General features: G+C 40.8%; 1 protein-coding gene across 3 annotated transcripts in view; it reads left to right on the top strand.

Annotated features, from left to right (window-relative positions):
- Nucleotides 1-16,248, top strand: part of Hhat (hedgehog acyltransferase) — a 311,966-nt gene that overhangs the window by 102,043 nt on the left and 193,675 nt on the right. For all 3 annotated transcript variants that reach the window (XM_027934800.2, XM_071619730.1, XM_027934798.2), the window contains one exon: nt 9,247-9,397. In XM_027934800.2, the coding sequence (XP_027790601.2) occupies nt 9,247-9,397 (151 nt within the window). The remainder of the gene's footprint in view (nt 1-9,246; nt 9,398-16,248) is intronic.

Raw genomic sequence — 16,248 nt, 5'->3', positions numbered from 1 at the left:
GCAGTGGATGAATCCATACTCCTGGGTTCCAACCAGTATCCGCTTGAAACGGGTCAGTTGTCCTGCCCAGCCCAGCAGGTAGGGACAGTAGCTTCTAGATGGATGGGTTTTGCTGTAGTCATTTGTAGGATTCAAAGACTAGAAATAACTGAATTCCTGTTCCCTCCTTGACTCAAGACAGGCATGTCTCATCAGCATGCTCTTCTTTTTGATTCTAGCTCTTGTGGAGTTCTTGGTGGCCCATTCCTCAGTGCTGCTTATCGCCTCACTCTTCCCCATCAACCACACTTAGTGACTCTTGTTTTTCATGGCACTGATCTTTTTTGACAAGAAACCTCATGTAACTACTGTAAGGCAATAGCTATCTTTTGTTTAACATTTTTACAGAAATCGGTAAATCACAGTGACTGGCCACTCATGTTGACTTTTGCTGGACATTACCTTTTCTTCTTTATGCCCAAGCTGGAAGGGAAAATCTCTATCTTGGCACCTCTACCTTGTCCTGTGGTTCCTGGTTTGTATTTTTCTTGGTTAATCTTTATATTTCTAATACTGATGCCAGATCACATAGGTGAAAGGTTCTTACAGGAAACTTCATGTGAGAAGCAGCTTGTTTTTTTTTTTTTTTAAAGTAAGCTTTCTGAATATGAAAGGACTTAATGATAAAGTAGTTAAGCAAGGTTTTGAATAGATGTGAATGATGTGAAAGTGATTGGAATCATTTATTGTTGAGCAGAAAAGGTCCAGATCAGAGGTCAGGCTGTGAATTGAGGTGGAACCCAGGACTGGCTGGAGATGAGAGTGTGTAGGGGTGGGTCAGGGTGGCGCAAGCTTCTAGAAGCAGAGACAACATGCTCCTTAACGCCAAGTGAAGCTGGAACCAGTCTGTTATGCTCACTGTGAGAATTGCAAAGGCAGGGCTCCAATGCAAAGATGGCTGCTGCTCAGCAGCTGTCTGACAGAGCTGGAGGGCATCTATCTCCAATCTTGGACAAACCCTGACATAATGTGGTTTGTAAAGGGTTTTCATGACGCAGTTACTGAACTGTTCCCCAACTCTTGGGGGAAAGCTAAGAATTCAAAAGGGTATTTAATACAACTCAGTCCTTGTGTTCACCCTGAAGAAAATCTTATCTTTGGCAACATTCACTGGACAAGCTACTCTCTAATGAGCACCTGCTACTTGGAGGCCTAATATTCAACCATCTGGGGATAGGCTTGGAGCATCCTATAATCTGGTAGACAATACAGGCAAGTACAAAAATAACTATGAGGTAATGTGTAATAGAGATATTAATGCCACTTTCTCGTGCATGGTGTTTTGGTTGGCTTTTCTCATTGCTGTGACTAAAAGACCTGACAAGAATAATGGGAGGAGGGAAAATTAATTTTGGTTTATGGTATCAGAGGTCTCAGTCTGTAGATGCCGACTCCAAAGCTCTGGGCCTAAGGTGAGGCAGAACATCATGGTGGAAAAGTGTGGAGGAGGAAAGTGGGTCAGGGTATGGTATCAGGAAGCAGAGAACTGCGCTTACCAGGCCAAAATATAACCCCCAAAGGCATATCCCCAGTGGCCTACTTCTTTCAGCCACACCCTACCTGCCTATAGTTAGTGCCCAGTTAATCCCTATGAGTGGATTAATGTGTTTATTAGGTAAGGCTTTCACAACCCAATCAATTCACCTCTGAACTTTCTTGTCTCACGCATTAGCTTTTGGGGGACACCACATGTCTAAACTGCAATAATATAGTTGATAGGATATTAGAATTGAAATTATAAAATATGAAAATATTAAATCTATATAACATAATGTTTTTACATAAAGAAAAACCACATATTTCTAGATATGTGAATGTTATAGAATGTATAAATTTTAGAAGCATCACACTTTGTGGGAAATAATCAACCGATTTTGGAGCCAAGAGAACTGGGTTCAAGTCCCACATGTTATTAACCCTGAGACTTTCAAAGGTCATTTAATTCTTATTAATCTTTCCTTCTTAATATGATATGTAGAACCAATAATAAATATGGCACAAGGTTGGGCAAAAATTAAGAATGGGATATCGTGTGTGCAAATGCATTCATTCTCTCAGCTTATTCATTCATTGAGCAAATGTTGCTTATTATCACTATGTGTCTGGCACCGCTTGGCACCCAGAAGGTTGAGAAGAAGCCAGTCATGGTCTCTGCCCCACAGAGCTAATAGATAACAGTATTTCACAGAAAGCTGTACCATGTTATGTTGTTGCAGGATAGCATGTGACTCTTTTGGCTGTGGCATTGAGGAAAACTATGAAATAATGGTATTTAGGTGGCACCTTGAAGAAAGGTAGAATTTTGATAGGAAAAAAAAATGGAGGATATGAATGTGTTGGCAGAAGAATGAGTGTGAGCAAGAAGAAAGTGAAGGAGTTAGTGGGTAAAATGAGGGAAGTCCAGCAAGGGTGGGAAAGTCAGGGCAGGGAAATTGGGATGGGTCTTGCCTCCTCCTTCCTACTCCCTACTCCCCTCAGGGTGAGATCTTAAGCAGCTCATTTGAGAACTAGAGGTGAGAGGGTGGTAATAAGCTAGGTAGAAGCCAATTGCTGTCAGTTAAAATTTTGGTGGGGTAATAGGGGAGAGGGGAGAGAGCTGAGTACATGGGTACGTCAATCTGGGAAGGACGAGCTCCAGGAGTTGAGGTGGCTTTTGTTCCTTAGTCATCCTCCTGGGACTCTATAGCACTTGACATTCATCTTCTGTCTTGAAAATGTGCTCTGTTTCTAGTTTTGAGGGAGAGAGCTAAATTGTTTTGGAGGAGGTACGTTTGACACACTTGCAATTGGAGGTGGCCCAGCCCGCTGGTAGGCAGAACTAACCACTCCTCTAGTAACTTCCACACAGTATCAAACAATGCTAGGACTTCCTGTCCTCACTCGTGTTCTTGATACTGGGAGGCAAGGTCCCAAACCCACAGAAGACTCTTGTTTGGCAGGTCTGAGCCTCAGTAGCAACTCAACAGTCCTCAAAGCTGATGATAGACCATCAGTACTGTTTCCAGAAAAGTCATGATGTGGGTAGTCTTCATGCTTTAAGTGAGTCATTAAATGCTTCATTGAGAAATAACTGAATTGTCAAACATCAACTATTTACCAGATATCAGGTGCTGGGAATAAAAAGGTGCAAGACACCAGTTTTAATCTTGAGCTTGTGAACAAGCAGGATAACTGTGCATGATCTGATGACAATCATATAAGTATGATGGTAGTCTAAGGTGGCTGCATAGCTGACCTCTCACCCCATTCAGACTTTTGCTGAAATATGCTCATTTCAATGAAGATCACCCTGACTTCCAACTTCAAAACAGCAGCATCTGCTGTCTCAGTATTTTATGAGCTGCTTCAGTTTGGCTTTTTCCATTAAATTTATAATCCTTTCAGTTGGCTGTTACTGAATAATCATCTGAAAATTTACTAGTTTACAACAATGGTTTCCTCTCTCACTGATCTGTTGGTTGACTAGTCTTGAATGGGTATTTCTTGCCTGGGGTCTCTCTTAGGGTTCAGTCAGACATCAGCTGGTGCTGCAGCCTTCTGCAGGCTAGATTGGGCAGGACATCCAAGATGGCTTTTCACTTGGTTGACAGTTGAGGCTAGTGGTCAGCTAGGAGCTCAGCTGATGCTGTCCACCAGAACTTCTTCATGTGATCTATGTGGCATGTACTTCTAATAGTATAGCAGTTGATATACTGATAAAGGATGTTATCTTAAGGGTAAGCATTCCAGCTGGGTGTACTCCTACAATCCTAGGGGCTCAGGAGGCTGAGGCAGGTGGATCATAGATTCAAAGTCGGCCTTAGCAACTTAATGAGGTCCTAAGCAACTTAGTGAGACCCTGTTTTAAAATAAATAAAATGGGCTGGGGATGTGGCTCTGTGGTGAAGAATCTCTGGGTTCAATCCCTAGTGGGGGCAGGGGAAGCATTCTAAGGGGCAGGAAACGGAAGGTGCCAGGCCAATGTTAGGCTGGCTATACTTGAAATTGTGTTAGTCTTCTGTTATTGTAAAGAAACACCTGAGATAATAAACTTAAAAGAACAGTTTATTTTTGCTCCATTTTGGAGACTCAGTCCATGGTTGATGAGGCAGCACATCATAGTGGCTGGAGATGGAGAGAAAGTGGGGAGGGAAGAAAGGACCAGTGTCCCAATATCCCCTTCAAGGCCATGCCTCCTGTGATCTAACTTTCTCCCATCTCTTAAAGGTGTCACTATCTACAAATAGTGCTATAGACTGGTGACCAAGACCTCAACACATGAGCCTTTGGGGGACATTTATTCAAAATAACAAATAGCATTATTTCTTCTGTAGACATAGAAGAAATTCCAGACTTACTTTCAATGGTGGGAGAGGGAAGGTCACGTTGCAGGAGAGCATGTGGGATGGAGGACATGGTTGTAGCCATTTCTGGGAATATGTTCTGCTATTCTTCCTAGCTTATTAATGCAGAATTCAATTTTGTTTATTTTTGGTTGATTCTTGACAATGTCTTTTGATGTATATTAAACACTTAGAATCGTGCCTGGCACACAAACACAGAATGAGTACTTATTAAATATTTAACAAATGGTGTCTGAGCCACTGTGTGCAGATTGTTTCCTGTCCCAGAGGTGTGAGTGTAATTGCACTCCTGATTTACAGTCTCCTCCTCCTTTTACAGACCCTAATGCTCCGTAAGGGCAGGTGTCTTCCCTCTTTATTCACTGTGACATTCCTCAGGTCTACCAAGCCCTCAGTGCTCAATGACAATGTTAAATGAGGGAGATAGGGACTGTGTTTGAGCTGGGATCTCAATGATAAATAGGATTTTGCTAAGGAAGGGAGGTGGAGGGAATAAAGGCAGAAGAAAATAGCAAAAAGGGAAGGGTAAATGTGAATAAAATGGACCATGAGCCCACAGAAGCTGACTCCTACCTTATTTGACCTCTAGTCGGTTTCCTATAGTCCTCAATGGATTCCAGCGGTCATGTGATGAGTAAATGCTTTTTGAATGAATGTCAAGAGAGAATGTAACACATAAACTTATCCATGGATTTTTGGTGGGGTAAAGATTGATAAATTCAATTATAATCGAAGAGTTGAAAGAATATTTGAAATACCCAACAGTTTTTAGGAATTGAAATACAGTCACACTTTTTATCTTTGAACTTAACAAGGGTTACTCCATTTATATATGTCAAATAACTTTCAGTCAGGGTAGAGCAATTTATATTCTTATGTTGTTTTCTTGCCACTTATGTGCCTGAGAGAATGTAGCAAAATCCTTAGGGTCAATTGCAAAAACTTAAACTAAATCTTACAAGGGCAAGACTAATTTTTAGGTCAAGGGAAAAGAACAAGCCATGCATCTTTCATAGGGATAATGAAAATCAATAGCAAGACAGAATAGTTAACCCCACAGGTGAAACACAATTTAAAAAAATTAACAGCTATTGTACAATGATAATCTAGGAATATCATTATGCATCCTTTTCTTAAAATTTTGTTAACCATTTATTAAAAGTTCAAAAAAGCAGCTATTTAAACCTTTAGTGTCTTAATCCATAGAAATATTCAATAACAGAATATGTTATTTGTTGCATATTAATAAATGTGTGGCTTTTGTAGTTTTTATCCATATTGGGATTAAAAAAACCCCTCAGATTTAGCTATAGAGTTACATTGAACACTTCTACAAAATCCTTTCTTTGGCCTCATTTTATATGAAGATACTAACAAATGGTAAGGGTTTTGTACAAATGGTTCCATATATATATATATATATATATATATATATATATATATAAAATGTAGACCCAGCTACTGGTTTAACATATATGCCCTATATATGACAGTTATACAAAAATCATGGCAGTTCTCATACTTGTGCTTTTTAAAATTTTAAAAAATATTTTGGTGATGCTGGGGATTGAACCCAGGACCCTGCAATGCTAGGCAAGCACTGTACCACTGAGCTGTACACCCAGCCCTAAGGGCAGTACTTGAGGCACAAAGCAACTTACTCTTCCTGAGCTGACATCCTGTTAACAGGGCAAAGCTGTTAAGCACAGCTGCTCCTATATGTAAGAGCTCGAGTCGGCCTTCACCAGCCTTCACTGGCATGTTTCTGATCTCAGAGTGGTCATATGTCTCCCTGCACCCCGAGTGCTTTGAAGATGTATTGTTAGCACAGATATCTCTTCTTGATCAATGTGTATATACACGTTTTCACACACCGGTTAGCTTTGTAGTTTTGTACTTCTATCACACAATGTTCAAGAATGAGAGTCTGTACCCAGGCTTTCCAGCATATTTCCAAACATCTGAAGAACCTGTTTGATCACTTCTGAAAGGGAACAAGACAGTGATTCCTGAGGTCTTCTAATTGTAGGTTTACCTCATTGGAGGATGTACAGTTTTCACATTTGAACCACCATCTGCCATCACCCCAATTATCTTGTTTCGTTTGGCACAGAGCTACCGTTTACAGCCACACACTCCACAGTAGGGACATTCTTCAAAGATCCTCCTGTGGCATTAGGAAGGCCAGATGGTAATACTTTCTGTTGGCACCTCTTTGGAGGCTTAGATGTTTTCTTTAGAATGTTCCAGAAAATTACTTGGTCAGCTACACCAACATGTCCTGCAGTATTTCCCTGCACACCGGGGAAGGTGGCCTTGAGGTGGCCTTGTGGCCACTGGTCATCATTTTTTTTTTTTAAAGAGTGAGAGAGAGAGAGAATTTTTAATTTTTTTTATTTTTTAGTTTTCGGCGGACACAACATCTTTGTTTGTATGTGGTGCTGAGGATTGAACCCGGGCTGCACGCATGCCAGGCGAGTGCACTACCGCTTGAGCCACATCCCCAGCCCCGCCACTGGTCATCTTCTCTGCAGCTGCCTGCCATGCTTTGCCTGGGAATATGTTCTGCCATGCTCCTTGCCAGCACTGCTCTGGAGACCTGCCTCTGCCTCCACCACACGGCCAAGGCCAGCAGGAATGATATCCAGTCAGCATGGCACCCAGGCCCTTTACCTACCTCCTGGGTGAAGAGGTTGAAGTGGTCATCCAGGACACCTGGGGAGGCTAGGAATCTAGGACTCTAGTCGGTTTCCTATAGTCCTGTCTTCCAAAGCAGCTCTACTGTTTTACATATCTGCCATTATGACTGGGTGCTGCAGGGTGTTCCCACTGGGGAACCAGAGCTGCCTCATCGGCTTCACACCATACCCAGTGCCCACGCCCTGCTGGCCAAGAGGCTAGCACAGGGCCTACTGTAGAGTTTTTTGTTCATTTTATTCCTAACAATTTTTACCGGGGTACAGTTTACATACTGTATAGTTCACCGACTCAAAGTCGCAGTTCAATGGCTTTTAGTGAAATTACAGATATATACACCATCATTGCTTGCTAGTTATATAATTTTTTCTACCTCAAAAACAAATTCTACCTTTAGCTGCCCTTCTTTGCCCTTTTTCTTGCCCCATATCCTCCTGCCTGTTCCTTCCCCAAGCATGCAAAAATCACTATCCTGCTTTCTCTAAGTTTCCCCGTTCTGGACTTTCGTATGAATGAATCGTGAAGTATGTGATCTTTTGTGACTGGCTTCTTTCCTTTGCATAATGCTCATCCATGTTGTAGCATGTGTCAGTACTTAATTCCTTCTTAGGATGGAATAATATTCCTTGGTATGGATATACCATGGTTAGTTTATTCACTTATGGAAATTTAGATTCTTTCCAACCTTTGGCTATTATGAATAATGTTGCTAAGGATATCTGGGTATACATTTTTAAAATTTTTTTATTTATATGTGACAGCAGAATGCATTACAATTCTTATTGAAATTATACATCTAGAGCACAATTTTCACATCTCTGGTTGTATACATAGTATATTCACACCAATTCATATCTTCATACCTGTACTTTGGATAATAATGATCATCACATTCCACCATCATTAATAACTGCATGCCCCCTCCCTTCCCCTCCAACTCCTCTGCCCTATCTAGAGTTCATCTATTCCTCCCTGCTCCCCCTCCCTATCCCACTATGAATCAGCCTCCTCATATCAAAGAAAACATTTGGCATTTGGTTTTTTGGGATTGGCTAACTTCACTTAGCATTATCTTCTGTAACTCCATCCATTTACCTGCAAATGCCATGATTTTGTTATCTTTTGTTGCTGAAATATTCCATTGTGTGTATATGCCACATTTTTTTAATCCATTAATCTATTGCAGGGCATCTAGGTTGGTTCTACAGTTTAGCTATTGTGAATTGTGCTGCTATAAACATTGATGTGGCTGTGTCCCTGTAGTATGCTGTTTTTACGTCCTTTGGGTATAGACCAAGGAGAGGGATAGCTGGGTCAAATGGTGGTTCCATTCCCAATTTTCCAAGAAATCTCTATACTGCTTTCCATATTGGCTGCACCAATTTTCATTCCCACCAGCAGTGTATGAATGTACCTTTTCCCCCACATCCTTGCCAACACATTGTTGTTCGTCTTCATAATAGCTGTCATTATGACTGGAGATGAAATCTTGGAGTGGTTTTGATTTGCATTTCTATAATTGCTGGTGTTGAACATTTTTTCATGTATTTGTTGATTGTACATCATCTTCTGAGAAACGTCTGTTCAGGTCCTTGGCCCATTTATTGATTGGGTTATTTGTGTTTTTGTTATTTAGCTTTCTGAGTTCTTTATATTGGGTATACATTTCTGTGTGGATCTGCTTGTGTTTCTGTTGGGTTCACACCAACGGCTGGTTTCCTGGGTCAGATGGTAACTGTGGCATTGTTGGAGGAACCACTGGACTATCTTCCAAAGCAGCTATACTGTTTTACATATCTGTATGATGGTTCTGTTTCCCCACATCTTTACCAATACTTGTTGGTCTGACTTTTGACTCTAGCCATCCTAGTGGGTATGAACTGATAGATTGCCTATCATGTGTTTAAAAGAAACAACAACAACAAAAGATTGCTATAAGGTCCGGTTGCCTGTCAGAATAAAAGGAGATGTCATTATTTGTTCAAGATTTTTATTGAATAAAACCCATGATGAGATACTGTTTAGAATGTGTGAGATGCGGGGGAGAAAAGAGTTGGTGGAGAAATGGGGCAGGTGATGTGTTCCTCGGGTGTCTGTCTTCATCTGTCCCAGGAGACTGCCTCCCTTCTGGCTGATGTTTCTAAAAATGAGCCCCTTTGCCTTTCAGGAGGACTGGCGTTGGCCCAAGTGCTCTTCTTCTATGTGAAGTACTTGGTGCTCTTTGGTGTCCCAGCTCTGCTCATGCGCCTGGATGGACTCAACCCACCGCCCCTTCCCCGCTGCGTGAGCACCATGTTCAGCTTCACCGGGATGTGGAGGTCAGTCGCTTGGTTTCTAAAGTCCTTCAGGGGGTGTCTGGTGGGAGGAACCACAGCTTATTTGGCTTCAAAGAGTTTGAGTACTGTTTGCTCTTCCCCTCACTCGAGTCCCATTTGGCACTTCAGTTTCTTTGTCCCACTACTAGAGTATTGATCCAGGCTTTCTGTACCTCTCAAAATCATCATTAAGCTAATGAAGACGGGTGAGAGAGTTTCTCACCAAGTCTGTCCACCAGCGCACAAAAGGTTATGTTTGAAGTGATTTCTTACTAGGGGTGGGCTATTATATATTATTTTGAAAATGTTATCTGTAGATGATTTAAAATATAGTGTCTCAAGATGATAGAAGAGGCCACGGTGGCTATTAGCTAAATCTGGGTGACTTGACTAAATCTTTGTTTTAGTTTCCTATCTCTTCAACAATAATGATAAAGATAACACCTACCCACGGGAGTTGTTTTGAAGATTATATAAGCTGATGCATTTAGAACAGCTGGCACATAGCAGATATTTACACATTAGCTTTTAGCTTTATACACTTCCTATGCTCAGAGCAGATGGATAGAGAGGTGTTTTTTGAGTTCTTTTACTATTCTTGATTTTTACCCCATAAAGTAGGGTTGGCCTGGATGTTGTTATTTGTTGTTTTGTTCCAGAAGATCCCTCAGCCTCACACCCCCATTATTTGATGGATATTTTCCAGATGGACTTGCTTGTGGCTGTTTCTCTTATCACTTTCAATGTATAACAAGTGACAGGAATGCTTTTGCAATTGCACACCTAGTGGATAAAGCTCAGGGTTGGCACTGGCTCAACCTTAGTCAGTGCCTCCTTAAAATTTGTCCTCTGAATACTTCATCGGATTCCTCTGGTCCTGGTCAGAATTTTCATTTCGCCTCATTCCCGTGACCTGTTCAAGTCTCACATTTTCTATCAGGGAAGAACTCGGTGAACATTGTCCTACCTAATGTTGCTCTTCAAAAGGAGGTGGGCCGCACTCTACATGCTGGTTTACCATAGTAACTTATTATAGATGCTGAAATTATCTAAGTCTCTTTCAGTGCAAAATCTAGTTTGATTTGGGGAGAGGGTTAGAAATTTCATACGGCGATTGCGGGGAATGTCAAGTAATTGCTTTGATTGGTCCATAATTACTTCATTGAATACCAGGTTGCCCTGTTTTCATGGCAAGATTAGAGAAGGCTCTCCCTAACAAGAAGGCCATGGAGTAGCTTTTTGTTTAAAAAGTGGACCTGATTGGAAGCTCTGTTAACTTTCAACCTACTCATAAATGTAATTTCCTGAATCAATGGGTTGGGACCCAGCATGATTTGGGGACATGACTTAAATGTTTGATGTGAGCCTAGCACAGCTTCTGTGCCTTTGCAGTGTGCATACCTGTGCTAATGCATTCTTGGAAAGCACATTCTCCTTGGGGACTTTTCAGTGTCCACTCGTACCATAAAGCCATGACTCTTGTAGCAGGCCTGCCTCCAGGCTCCTGATCCAGAAATACCAACCCATTGATTGTCACAGAGGCAGTTCAGACAGTTGACTACATTTTTACACCTGGGCTGCCTGTCTTGTCCTTTGTTCATTCCTTCTGTCCCAGAAAGGCCCCTAGTTCCATATGAAGCATGGGGGAGGGGGGTCATGTCTACCAAGAGTTTTTTTAATTGTCTTGATTAGAAAGGATTCAAATAGTTTAGACTCCAGGCTATGGAACCACTCTCTCCTTCATCCCAATTAAAATTTTAAGATGAAGACAGGGAAGAGAATAATAATGAAGTTACATCAGGGAGGAAGCTCTAAGTTGACCTCTTGGAGTGAACTTGTTCTGAAAGATATTTACAAGGGCAGGTGATAAAATGACCAAAGGGTGTTTCTGGGAGCTACCTGGACTCCTGTCCTAGTTTCTTTATTCTACAAGGGTGTAGATTTAATCTTGTGTGGTTTTAAGTTTCTTGAATTTTCTAGTTTGCCAATTACACTTAGAAACACTTGGATTATTGTACACAACAACCATTTTATATTAAATGGTTGGATTTAGGAATGAAGGTTAACTGTCCTTGAGCTATAGGGAATAATGGAAGGCTCCAAAGTAGCTGAATTAAAAAAAATTACTTAAGCTTATCTTTTGTGCTATTTGCAAATGTTCCTTCATCCTCAGGAAGATGTTTATCATGTTTCATGTTCAATATCTGCTAGCATAACCTTGAGCCTGATCCCCATTTTTCAACTTTTCTCGTTAGGAATGCATATTTAGGGAAAACAAGTTTTGAATTTGTATGTCTATTAACAGCTAAATTCACTCTAATATTTCTTGACTATCTATTGAGGTGCTGCCACAGACCGGAAGTGACTCCCTCTTCCTGGATTTAGGTCCAGAAAGAATTTAATCATGAGCAGATGGGAAAGCTGGTGGTCCAGATTATTCCACTAGGCCATAGCAGTCTTTATACAGTAGCACAAAGGACAGGGTGGGTGGGAAGTGGAAGGAAGAGATTTAAAACAATCTCTGGAGATTATTTTATGATTATCTGAACTTGTAGGAAATCTATACTGAATGGTGTTTAGAACTTATGAGGAGAGATGAATTTTTAGCCCATCATGTCAGAGGCGCCTTGTATGCACCTGGACACAGTGCTGATCGATTGCACCATCTTTCAGTCCACTTAGCATTGAGAGAAGACTTGAAGCTATCAGTTTGCCCCTTTGATAGGAATCTGAGCTCTACATCATAGAATAGATGAAATTGGCCATCAGCAGAGAGATAATCTTCCCTGACACGATAGTTCAAATTGGCCATGAGAAATTGCCATTCACCCAGATGGCCAAACCTTAAAGTTAGGACCTGATGAATCTTTTTTTTTTTTTTTTTTTGCCCCGCTCCTGGCTCTTTCATAGAATTACTGTTGAAATATTTGCAGGCACAGCAAAGCCCTCAAGAGTATGCGTATTCCCACTTGCTTGATTTTTTTTTTTTTTTTTTCCTGTAGTTGCACAGACCAGAGAAATTGAGAATTTTCTGCTTTAATTTTTAGGTTTCATGTTTTAATTTAGATGGGTTGAGATCTATAATGAGTATCTTTTTCCCAGGGTCATTAAATATGACATTGCATGTCTGAGGTTTCAAATTAGAAATCTGATCATGCCCCTCTGATTTGCTTTCTAGTTATGGAAGCAAAACTTGCAAAGTGATAGAACTTCCCATGGTGGCTGCTGAGTTATGGGTCAATTTCAATTATCTCAGGAATCTTGCACAGCTTGCCCTCTGCATTTTTTTGACTTACGATGCTCTCAGGTCTTCACATGCAAACTCATGCATCACTGCTTATCACAGAAGGATCTAGGTGCTGTTTGGCTGCAAGACCTTAATATATGGGGGATATCTTTAGCCTGGAAGGAGGAGGAGTCTGAACCCCATCTTCTGTTCAGGCTCCAATTGCATGGGCTGGTAGTTCAATAGAAGAATTTAGTTTCCTAGTTTGGTTCAGGCATGTGGTAGTTGATAAAAGCACTATTAGATGCACAGCAGAGGCAGGATGAACCCAGAAGAAAGGTGAAATGGGTGTTGTTCCTTTTTTTTTTTTTTTGGTGAGACAGTCTAGTGACTAAGAACTTGCTGCTAACTACTTGGGCAACTCGTTTAAGTTCTCTAGGTTAATCCTTCCATTTGTAAAAAAGAGGATAATACTGTTTGTCCCAGAGGTATGATAGGAGCATTAATTGAGCCTGACATGAAGTACATCCTCAGGTCGTGGCAGCTTCTCAATTTTTTTTTTTTTTGATGGGGGAGAGTTGAAAACCTAACAAAACCAGAGGTGACCAGAGAGGCCAGTCTGCTGATGGGTCAGGTTGGAGAAGTGGTGAGTTAATGGGATGGGTGAGGGAAAGCTCCATCCAGCTTGGAGCTAGAGATGTGATGATTCATAGACTATGGTGATAAAGTCATGGGTTCTGCCCTCAAAAGAGGGCCCAGGGTCAAGTCATTTTTGTCTCATTTTCCTCATCTGTTGAATGAGACTATGAGCAAAATCCTAGCACTAGATGGTGCCTATGTTCCCGACCGTCTTGCTGTGGCACCTGCCACAAGGCACAGGTGCCTCCATTCCCAGTACCCACATCATGGGCAGGTTGTTAACCTCCTCATGCCTCAGTTTTCCGAGATGCTAAGATGGGGCTACATAGTATTGCTTCCCTGGGTTGTAGTATTAAGAAAGATCATACACTAAAGTGCTGAATCCTGGGGAAGCATATCATCAAAGCCAAAATATTCACTAATAATTGTCATTACAGTTAAGAAAATTTTCCATAGTTTCTTTAATTTCTCAGAAAAGCCTGGTAGGGTGGTTGAAGTGGGGAGAAAAGGTGGTAGTGATGGGTGATAAGTAGTATGTGAAAGATGTGGGTTTCAAAATGGAAGAATGGGGTTCCCAGTATCATCTCCCTTACCCTAAGCAGAACTCTTAAAATGACTTTGCAAGTGGTTTCCAACTACTGGACATTTATATGACCTCTTTTTACATCTTAGTCAATGCTTTCTCATGATTCCATGTCAACAGACTAAGAAAACATTTTCCTCCTTCTAACATTTATGTTTTAACACCCCTTTCCTTTTTCTCTAAGCACAGACTTCATAGATCAAAGTAGGAAGGAAATACCAAGTTGAGGCATATTTTATGAACCATGATTATGTTTTGCTTCCTGGAATTTATTTTTGCTTCAAAGATAGTCTGTCCTCTTCATTTTCTCTGGAAGATTTTTTTTCTAGCTCCCTTTACTGCTGATAAGCTCTTAGACTGAAAGCTTCTAGAGGAAGAAGAGTCTGACATAAGGAACAGCAGGATACCTTCATTTAGAAGGTGTCAGTCACCAGAGCTTGGTGTTCGCATAGATGTGGAGTCAGATGGCCTGGGCTTGGATCTTGCTTCCACTACTTATTAGCTAGTATCTTCTCTCCATCCTTGGTTTCCTTCTCTTTTAAGATAGAGATATTGTACTGCCTACCCCATAGAACCAACACATATGGTGCTCACACATTGCTCGACAGTGCAATGGTCACATTCCACTTACCCACATCCCACCAGATCATAAACTTTTGGAAGGCAGCCATCATGTCTCCTCTTGGATTAGCACTGTATTCTTCCTAATTACCTAGCATTTTGTGACACTCAAGAAATCTGTGCCGAATGGATGGATGGTCACTCCTCTGAAACTTTGATCACTGGGTCTTAAGAATAAACTTTTCAAATCTGATCTAGTAGCTGAGTGATTTCTCTCTGCAGCACGTGTTGACATAAGACTGTAGGTGTACCATGCCATGATCACTGGTGATACTTCATCTCTTAATTTTCTCATTAAATATTGGGACATGGTATGTCAAAATATTATGTCTACCTGCAATTTTCATGAATGAATTTTCTGTGTAAGGAATCTAGAGTGAGGAGTGTACACCTTTCCTACTTAATGACTGTCATTATTTGATCAGGCATTGTGCTCTGTCCTAGATATCAGATGAGCAAGGAGGTTGAACACTGGAAGAAAAGAAATTCAGTTCAGACTTGGATAGGAGAGAGGAGTCTGACAGCTGTTTGTCTTTGGGGATGGGATTTTTCTGAGGCAAGTACTGAAAGGAAATGCCTTATTTTAGATGAAGATGAGAAGGTTAAATAAGGGGCTGGGAGTGAAACACACTCTCAGAACAGCCCAAACTTTAATAATAATAAATAATAATGATAATAATTACAGCAGCAGCAAGCACCATGCAGATGTTCTGCAGGTCAATTCTAAGTTTTTTTTTTTTTTTTTTTGTATTCAAAGCATTTAATCCTCACAAAACTCCTGTGAAGTAGGTGCTGTTATTGTTTCCACCTTACAAATGGTGAAACTAGGTCAGAGGGTATCCTTAAGTCACATAGCGAGTAAGTAGCAGATCTGGGCTTTGAATTCAAGCATGACTCCAGAGTCTACGCTCTTAGTCGCTCCCTTTTAGTGTCTTTCTAGTGGACTGAAGCACAGTCCTCCTTGTCTGGAATGTGAGGCTTGTATGATAGGATCTGGAACTCAGGGGACCTGGGAGTGATGTAGGCTTAGGTACTAATACCTAAGAATTATACGTCAGAGTGATAGAAGAAGGATGTGGTGGGCAGTGAGTTGGTCTGTATTCACCAATGAACCTAGGAGAAAGGGAGTATTCATTTTATTTCTGTATTTTTAATTCTTTTTAGATATATGACAGTATATTTTGATATTATACATACATGGAATATCATTTATTCTAATTAGGATCCCATTTTTGTGGTTATACATGATGTAGAGTACACTGGTCATGGATTCATATATGAATTTAGGAATGTTGTGTTCTGTTCATTCTGTTGTCTTTCCTATTTCCATCCCCATTCCCTTTATTCCCCTTTGTCTAATCCAATGAACTTCTATTCTCCCCCACCTCCCTTAGAGTGTGTTAGCTTCCACATATCAGAGAACATTTGGCCTTAGGTTTTTTGGGATTGGCTTATTTCACTTAGTGTGCTGGTCTCCAGTTTCACTTATTTATTGGCAAATGTTCTTTATGGTTAATATTCCATTGTGTATATATGCCACATCTTCTTATCCATTCATCTGTTGAAAGGCATCTAGGTTGGTTCCATACCTTAGCGATTGAGAATTCAGCTGCTATAAACATTGATGTAGCCACCTCACTATAGTATGCTGATTTTTAAGTCCTTTGGGTATATACCAAGAGTGGGTCAAATGTTGTTTCCCTTCCAATATTTATGAGGAATATTCCATTCAAGTATTTGAGGAATATTTCAGGTGGGTACACTAATTTGCAGTCCTACCAGCAA

This window comes from Marmota flaviventris, chromosome 12 (assembly GCF_047511675.1).
Source record: "Marmota flaviventris isolate mMarFla1 chromosome 12, mMarFla1.hap1, whole genome shotgun sequence".
Classification (NCBI taxonomy): domain Eukaryota; kingdom Metazoa; phylum Chordata; class Mammalia; order Rodentia; family Sciuridae; genus Marmota; species Marmota flaviventris.
Note: the sequence above shows the minus strand (reverse complement) of the source record. Positions and strands in the feature narration are given on the sequence as shown.